At 33.6% G+C, this 9,812-nt stretch overlaps 1 protein-coding gene across 2 annotated transcripts in view; it reads right to left on the bottom strand.

Moving 5' to 3' along the window:
* Positions 1 to 9,485, bottom strand: part of LOC111628252 (protein Smaug homolog 1-like) — a 31,555-nt gene extending 22,070 nt beyond the window's left edge. Inside the window, exon 1 of one of the 2 annotated variants that reach the window (XM_023372002.1) lies at positions 9,459 to 9,485. Coding sequence is in view for 1 of the 2 variants with exons in the window: in XM_023372001.1 (XP_023227769.1) it covers positions 6,458 to 6,500 (43 nt within the window). In the remaining variant the exon portion in view is untranslated. Of the gene's footprint in view, positions 1 to 6,457; positions 6,697 to 9,458 lie in introns of those variants that run through there. The other variant, XM_023372001.1, reaches the window with a different exon arrangement.
* Between the last annotated feature and the right edge of the window lie 327 nt (positions 9,486 to 9,812).

Here is a 9,812-nt window from a genome sequence, read left to right as displayed (position 1 = left end):
TTTCGTGTGTAACTTTGTGCTTTTGTACTCCAGCACATTCCGGGTTGGTATTTTCAGCAGCTTGTGTCGGTTGCCCACGTGCATAGCTGTCAATTGCTCGCGTTCCCTGTCTCCCTAGAGGCAGTACCATGTGCGGGCTTATTTTCTGTATATATTTTGACCATACTGTTATCTGTGGACTATGTCCCATGTGTTGTAACTAAAGTATACTCAATAAATGGAACGCGATGTCGCCATGGTTCCCACTTCACACTTTCCTATCATTCCTTACTTTTCTTCCCTCTTCTCATTTCCTCTAAAACTCTTCATCCTTCCTTTTCAAAGGCTATGCCGTAAGGTTTGGCCTTCTAACACTTTTAAACATATCATATCATATCCAGAGAGTAAACTTGCAAGTGAGTAACAACAGAAGTAGTCTGATCCTCAACTTCACTCACTCAGATGAATCATCATTACTTTAGCTCAAACTGTCAAGTTTACTAGCCAAAGTAATTACATTAAGAGAGTTTGATAGTAGTAAGCAAATTGGCCAGCAAGTAACTACTAAACTTGCCCAATATCACCGAGGTTTAATATTTTTTCATAAGGATTGAATTAATAGTTTCCTTCTGATCTGTTCTTATTAATATGTGCATTTTTCTGCTTATTTATAATTTCTATGATTTTATTTTCAATCTGTAGGTTTAGAAGCTTGGAGAATCATATATGACCAATAAGAGCTGCACAAGTAAAACACAGGCTAAAATCTGGTTCTTGTCTCATATTAGTATACAAGGTGGTTCATTGTAATCAATCCACTGAAATAACTTGAAAAATTCCCACAACAACAAATGATATTCTTTAATGCCCATCATATTTATACATATAAAAGAAGATAAAAGAAAAAAATGAAGAGAAATGCTAAATTTGCACTATTAAAAGCAAAAATCAGAGAATGACACCATTCCCAAGATCTGTTTACATTTGTTTCAGTGGCATTGTGTTTACGCTCTACCACAATTTTGTAATTTTGTAATTATCATCAAAAAATTGAAAAATATGCAGACTTAAAATTTATTCTTAACAGTTAATTATAGTAGATTTACTATCTCATTTGTTTATTTTCATCATTGTTCTGTTTTTATACAGTAATATTTTAATATAAAAATATACAGTACATATATCATTACAAACATTTTCATTACTGTATACTGTATATTAAAATATTGCAGTCCATATACAATTTCTAACAGGGAGTACTAAACAAACTTACTCATTGCATTACTGCTTATGTGAGGACCCAAACGGGGTCCAAAAGGAGGCAATTAACAACTGTTTGAAAGAGTCAAGTTTCGTAGCGCGAAAGAGAGAACTTAAAGATCGAATTTAAACAATGAACCTTTTGTCTTGTTAAAAGATTTTAAACAATAGATAGAGTAAAGTCGAGGAAAATGAGGTTGGAGAGGAATCGTGTTCCAATGCAATGTTGACCTCTCCCACGCCCTTCGGTAAGTTTCGAATTGTCACCATGTGACGAGGAGAGATCAATGGAGAGGCGACCGCGGTGGAAAAATCGATAAAACCGCGTTTTCGGGAACTTTACAGGGTCTTGGGTTTTGGTGCGTAGTGCTCACCTGCTGAAACTCGGTGCTCACAACAGAGATACAACGTAGACTCTTTCGACGTCCTGGAAGCTGGTTTCGCCAACCCATCGCGTCCAGAGTTGCCGAGGTCTCGTCCAGAATCGCCGAGGTTCGACTTGTCAACCGAGGACATCACTACAAATGCTGGTGCGTGCCCCAGGGCCATCGTTCTCTGTGTCCACCGTGCCGAAAAGCCCCCAAGGAGCGATCGAACATTCGAACTTTTCCGTTTGCTGGGAACGGTTACGGTAACCCATCGTTGGATAGGCTTTTGCCCGACTTATTGGATTATTGTAAGAACGATTTCTGTATATTATTAAATGGTTATATGGTAAACCTGTCTCGGTGAGTCATTCCATGTCCACATGATGGTAATGACCGCTTGGCTGTCGAAAACACCTCATCCCTAATCAGCTGACCTCACACTTACAATCAATCTTTTAATGACCTCATTATTTCTTAAGATAATTGACATTTGTAAAATTTAATAGTATGCTAAAATCACATACAGTACAGGTTTCCCCTGCTATCCAAAAATACTGTTTTCTAATGAAATCTTTCATAAGCCAAACAGCAAAAAGCAAAGAAACAATTACCATTCATTTATGTGAAAAATTTTTTTAGCATTTTCAGACTCAAAATTAACTTACTAAATCATAACAAACAACACACACAACCTAAAATAATACTAATACAAAATAAAAGAAGGAAAAATGTGATAAATACACAACCTATATAAATTAGAAATGTAAATACAGTATAGTTAGTGAAACTACACCAGAAGTGCTCTCTACAGAAAGTATCCTTTCAAGTTATGAAACTGCCATCATCTCAAAAACCAATCAAACCATCCATGACTATTATTTAAATTTCATTTTCCAAATACTTTCATCACTATCAGCATCCATTCTTTCTATTTCAGTTTATTGAAAAGACTGGATGATTTCTTCTTAAGATAACAGAATGCCATGATTTCTATATCCATCAAGCCATTAAAGCAACAGACTTTCCATTTTATCATTTTAATTTTGCTAACAGATACACAAAATAAATTAACATAAAGCACAGATGCTCACGCAGAAAGTTCAAAGCTAAAGCAGTTTGATGCTGAATGTATTTCTCAGGGAAGGAGCATGGAGATGACTGCTGGATTGCATAATGCCTCTAAAACTGTTTTGTGCAAAACAAACACTAAACAATATCTTTGCTCTTTGCCTTTTTCTGTAAAAATGAAAATTCTCTTTAGATTTCTGTTGGATAGCAAAAAAACTAGGTACAGTGGTACCTCAGGATACGAAATGAATCTGTTCCGAAACTGAGATTGTATCATGAAAATGTCATAAGGTGAATCATTTTTCCCCATACAATTACAAGTAAAACCAAATAATTTGTTCCAACATGAAAAACACACTCAAATTAAAGCTAAGTAGTACATTAAAAAAAAATAACTATAGTAAGGAAAACACTGAAAAATGCATTTTGTAGTTGTAAATGTATAAATAGCCATAATAGAATAATAATTGATAAAAAAAAAAATGTAGTTTTATTTGCACTTTACCTTTGAGGATAGACGACGATGGAGGTGTAAACTGGTGGCGGAAGAGAGGGAGAAGTGAAATAATACTAAAATTTAACTTATATAACATAAGTTATTTTTAAGTTATTGTTACATTAACACTAATTTTTTAACTTTTCTGTTTTATATTTGATAAAAAAAAAAATGTAGTTTTATTTGCACTTTACCTTTGAGGATAGACGACGGTGGAGGTATAAACTGGTGGCAGAAAAGAGGGAGAAGTGAAATAATACTAAAACTTAACTTACATAACATAAGTTATTTTTAAGTTATTGTTACATTAACTCTAATTTTTTAACTTTTCTGTTTTATATATTTTTTAAAAATTTTTTATTCACTGCCTTTTGCCGTCTTTCCTTCACTTCCACCAGCACTTTCACTGGATAGAAATTGCTTGGTAAAATATCTATCCAAAGAGGTTTGGCTTTGCCTACTTTTTAAAATGTTTCTAAAATAACTTAGGTAAATGTCATTACTCTGAGCAGCAATACGGCCAGTGTGAACCTTTTCGGGATGTTTCTTTTCAATAAAATCAGTCACATTCTGATAATACCTCAAGATTTCCTTTATCAAGTGAGATCCTTCCACAATGAAGCAAACACACAGACTGAGACCAACGAACAGAAGTGAATAAAAAATGACGCTGCGAACTAATGTAACGTCGTATGTGAGTTTTTGTTCGTATCGTGGAGCTAAAATATGTTCGAATTTCATGTCGTATCCTGAAAATTTCGTATGCTGAGGCATTCCTATCCTGAGGTACCACTGTACTAATGTAGATCTTTTGTAAAAGCAAAATGGCATAAAGAAAACTTTTGTAAAGCAGAGGAATACCAACATTAATAAATAAATAGGTGTTTTGCAGTCTTTTAGTGTCATCTGAGGAAATTGTTGCATTTATTCATGGACTGAAAACAAGTTGAAACTTTTCCCCAATAGTCATGGAAAAATTTCCCAATATCTAAGCTGTTTTTAGGAACATATTATATTCAGATAACAGGATGGAGCTGTATTATGTAAGAAGGAGTAAATTGTCCAAAAGACAAATGTTCAAAATTTCAGAACTGCACATATGCTTAAATGAAGAATAATTAACACAGTTCTCTCTGTATTAATTATTCTTCATTAAAAAATTATTAAAAGTTCTGTTTAACAATAGACTCTATATTGCAGAAATTGCTTTTAGCCCTTAGTATAATTAAATTAATTAATTAAAATATCTATAACCATAAGGTAGATAATAGGAAGGGCTTATCACACCAAATGACAATGGGCACAAACGCTCAAAAATCAAAGTAAAAAAATTTAATAAAACAAATAGGGTTGTACTGTACAATAAGATGATTACATAAGTATAAAAACCGTAAAAATCCAAAATGCATTTCGGACTATTTTCCAATGGAAAAATAGTCCCTCATCAGTTGGTAATAGCGACAGGTCTTAGTATACTTAAAATTATACAAGGTGAAAATTATTAAATTTAAAATTAAACTAAAAAATATGCCTANGGCGTCGGTTTCATCTTTATATTGTATAGCTTTAGGCATATTTTTTAGTTTAATTTTAAATTTAATAATTTTCACCTTGTATAATTTTAAGTATACTAAGACCTGTCGCTATTACCAACTGATGAGGGACTATTTTTCCATTGGAAAATAGTCCGAAATGCATTTTGGATTTTTACGGTTTTTATACTTATGTAATCATCTTATTGTACAGTACAACCCTATTTGTTTTATTAAATTTTTTTACTTTGATTTTTGAGCGTTTGTGCCCATTGTCATTTGGTGTGATAAGCCCTTCCTATTATCTACCTTATGGTTATAGATATTTTAATTAATTAATTTAAGACTCTATATAATTATATTTTACTTCTCACTCATGAATATCATAGATTATTATCTGTGATATTCATGAGTGAGAAGTAAGTTTCAGAAGTTCAGTACATGAACATAATTATAATGTTCATTCAAGATTATTGTTATTATAATAAAGAAATTGTGCTATACAGTTTCATTGACATTTATAGTATGTTTCTATTTTAACTTTGTTTAAAAATATGCAAACTTTATTTATTTGTATCATTTTCTTTAACATTATATACATTCTTTATTATTTTTCATTAATAACTAAATCATTATTAATAAAATAATTAAAAACTTCATATGTAAAGTTGACAATTTCTTAAATAATTGTTTTATTTATAATTTTATAAAAGATGAATCAGAATTGTTAAAAATAAATCTGAATTCACCGTTGTTACACGAGACACTTTTTATAAAATGTTAATAGCTTTTGATTTGTACTTTATTCTGGAAGAATTTAAATGATCACATTTTACTTTGTTATTGGCAGCAGTTCATTCTAAATTAAGTGGCAGTGAGACCTTGTGACCAATATATTAGTATTCCTGGCAGGGATCTACATTGAAAACCTTGCATCAAAAAACAATAAACATTACACTTTGATAACATCCCTTCTAAAATCATGTAACATTTTATAATTATTTTAGAATTATACATATTTATTCACACTTAAAATTTAATAAGTAGTTAATCTATATTTTCTTTCNTGGCAGGGATCTACATTGAAAACCTTGCATCAAAAAACAATAAACATTACACTTTGATAACATCCCTTCTAAAATCATGTAACATTTTATAATTATTTTAGAATTATACATATTTATTCACACTTAAAATTTAATAAGTAGTTAATCTATATTTTCTTTCTTTTTTAAATTAAATTTATTATTATAAGCACACACAACTCCGATATTTCCACAAATTAAATTTTAATGGTTACATTTAAATTTAATTAAATACTAAAACTCAGACCTTTAAACATAAATTTGATTGCAGTTATAATATTAATGTTCCATTATATTTAATATAAATCCCTATTTGTTATTCAATAGCCTTATTTCATTCACATATATATAAAAAAAAAGAAAAAAATGCAATTAGCCAACCAATAGGAGAAGCTTCCTGTATTTTAACTTATTATGAATCAACAGAGGCAACAATACATCATTTGATTGCTAATCATATTTAAGAATGTATAAATGATAAAACTCCATTATTTTTCCACAAAGCTTGTTAAATCTAGGGCATTAAGGCATATTTAACATGGATAAATTTACCTGAAATACTTTACCTACAGAACTACGTAGTTATTTCGAAATCGTACACACTAAACACGCAATTTTACTAGAGTTTTAATGAAATGTTAACAAATATAAAATCCTTCTGACCTTTACCTTTTAAGTTAAAGGGCAACCATAGCCCAGACAGCAACTGCATTTTGAAGCACACTTAAACATTACAACTCAACAAATGATTACTTAACAAAGGCATTGACTGGCTCATTAACTCCACTTCGAAAACATGCATACCTTAACACAATCGAATAACTCAAAACAGGACACCATTTTATTTTGAGATCAAATCTCTAATGGCGACGAAGACACAACAGTTTATGCCGGATTACCGAAATTATCTGGATTAATAGCCAAACGATTTTTTTTTCTTTTTTTTTCTTCTTCTGCTAAAGTAGATTAAAATTCTTTTGAATTTAAATATTTTAAAATGTATATTATAAAATAATTTTTATATTTTATGGTTATTAATTTATTTTTAATATTTTTTTTAATAATATGGAATTTTACTGACAGGAAAAACTCGACGGGCGGATGGCGGAGTGGTGAAGGTAGCAGTTGACCGCTGTGTTTGAATCCGGGCGAGTCGATCAATTTCCAGGAGTTTTTTGGAGTGGTCTGTTCGGATATGTAGGGCCCTATCCCTCACCACCAGGCCGCCCCATTGTGATTCTGGCCGAATCCATAATGGGCTTACTTAAAGAGGTCCTCTTAATGTACACAGGGCGGAAAAAGTTTAAAAAAAAACTGGAAAAACTCGATGTTTTTCTAATTTTCGACATTTATAAAGAAAGAGACATTAAGAAATATTCCGTAAATATGTAGACAAAGTCAGTACCGGCCTGAGGCAAGTTTTAGGATGGAGCGAGATCCTATTATGGCGCTCCCCTTGGTTGCCCCTAATTTATACCCTTTAATTTTCTTTACCACTGAGGCGACCCCTAGGACTTAGCGCCTGGAGCGGCTGCTCCGTTCGCCCTATGGTAGGGCCGGCTCTAGACAAAGTAGTTCCAGCTAAAGTTTCGCCGCCATAAACTCTGTAATGGGACACAAATGCCCTTAATTAATTAATAGAACAGCTTATAGGATCGCTGGATGATTATATACAACTAAAATCATATGAAAAACATAACAACCATCATAAATTTTCTCGGTCTGTCTTTAGTTTCAATTAAGTTTGTCAAATTCCAAGGAGTTGATTCCAGGAGTTCTCATTCCAGAAGGAAACAATTTTAGGAAATTCCAGGAAATCACATTAAAAACGTATATTCGTAACTAGTGATGTAACGAATATTCGGTTACTATTCGCTATTCAGCCTATTTTTCGCTATTCGGCCGAATACCGAATACCTAAAAACAGGAGTAAGAAATAACAAAAACACAGTAAATTAATCATTTTGGTATTTAGATGTAATGTTATCGGTTTAGTGTTGTTTGTTTATATTTATTTATAACTTATAACATGCACAAAATAAAAAAGAAAATAATATTAGTCACATGTATTCACAAAGATCAGCACACGTACAGTACACAACTATTGGTTCGAGAATCGTCGTACATTTGAGGGTCTGACGCTGCCTATCCTTCTTTTTAAGCGCTCGTCATTGCTCTTCCCTTTCTCTTTCCTCTATTGTTCTAGTCCACGTGTGCCTATACATACATCATAATACGCGCTCACGATACTTTCGATTTGTCTCTTTTCTGTCGTAGAGTTCCCATTTTACAATTACGTGACAGCCTGTCGATAACGGAGAAAAGAGACAGATAGAACGTCGGTATAAGTTACAGTTATGATTTCACAGATTCGAGACAGCTTGGTAGGCCGAACGGCCCCAGGCTTTCGCCCCTGCACGCTAAGTGACTTTCATTACAAGCATTTAGCTTTCCGAAGTCTGGGACAACAATTGTTTGGCATTGTGAGAGGCCGGACTTGAATGGAAAATTTTATTCAAAAATTTTGTTCGGAAAGAAAAAGGGTCGCTATGGATATGATTATATATCCTTTCCCACGGAATCAAATGCGAAAATCGTCATTGGACGTGAAAAACGATTTTACCAAAAAACGACAAGAATTGCGAGAGGGAGGACCCCCAAATAAAGGAGAAGGTCCGATGACGCGACAGAGTTCGCCCGATGGAAGAGTTCGCCCGACAGGAGAGTTCGTCCGTCCTCGAAGGTTGGTCGTGTGTGTACACTCGGATACACCTCGCCGCCGATGTTTCTCCAATAGCCAGCGATCAGAAGCTTAACCGCCGATAGCCGATGAGTCCAAGTACCCACTAAGGACGTGTCTCCACCGAAAAAGGACTCAAATCAAGAGAGCGATCTTCAGGTAAATACCACGCGAACAATTGTAAACTCTCTCTCTCTTAAAGCATATGCGTAACTAGCTTAGACTTATATAATCAATAAACGGGTATTATTTTCTATAATCGAATTGTAAAGTGCACTTCTTTAGCCCAATTGGTCTCCATCCTGAGTCCAACCGCCTACAGACGCGACTGCTCGCGCGTAAAGGTGAACATAATGGTCTCTATGTCTACACAGAAGACATGGTGGTGTCAGTTCTGCAGACTAAATTAGTCATTGCAGTCTTTGCCGACGCGATGTCGATCCTTCGGTCCTGTGGTGCCGAAGCATAGAGGGGGCCCTTCGGCATTGTCACAGCATTGACGGCATCGAATTTCGCGCCAATAACCTGCCTCGACTTGTTCGATTATGTAATCAACTCAATTTTGTATTTATTTTCACATTTTCACTTCGCGGTCCTTCTCTGTTATTTTTTCGTTATTTACACATGTAGGTCATTTCATTGTTATCCACATTTGATATAATCATTTATCACATACAGTCGATCCCCCTATAACACGGTAGATACGTTCCGTGTTATGTGATTTCCGTGTTGTACGAGTCACTTAAATACATGAGCCAATCACAGCCCGGCACGTGTGCAGTTTAGGGACTACGGCTGTTTGAAAGGTTTCTTCCATAAAATTAATCGATTCTAGACTAATTTGACTCAACATTTCCAAAGCACCGTATAATTTTTTGGGAATAATCCGTATAAACTATGCTATAGATAAGAAATTGTAGGATTACTTACCGAGTGTGTACCGTTCAACGACGTCATTGTTTAAGCTTGTTTTCGTCGCGGAGCGCCGCCCCGCGACGAAAACAAGCTTAAGTAATGACGAAAGTTTTCTGATAAGTTATTTTTCTGCGAAAAATTCGCTAAACTTTGGAGACATCATTAATAAAAATAATTTTTACGGCCGTTGAATAAGAAATGTTTTTTACACAAGAAATGTATAAAAATTTATCAATACATATTTTCTACCTTTTCTTTTATGAACTTATCGTTTTGGCAAATGAGCGGCTCACATACAGTTTACTTATGCATAAACATGCACTTATACAGATACTTAACAAAGATGTAAAATAAATATTTAATATGTAA

This window comes from Centruroides sculpturatus, unplaced genomic scaffold (genome assembly GCF_000671375.1).
Source record: "Centruroides sculpturatus isolate CEXI.00-Female unplaced genomic scaffold, Cexi_2.0 scaffold512, whole genome shotgun sequence".
Taxonomy (NCBI): domain Eukaryota; kingdom Metazoa; phylum Arthropoda; class Arachnida; order Scorpiones; family Buthidae; genus Centruroides; species Centruroides sculpturatus.
Note: the sequence above shows the minus strand (reverse complement) of the source record. Positions and strands in the feature narration are given on the sequence as shown.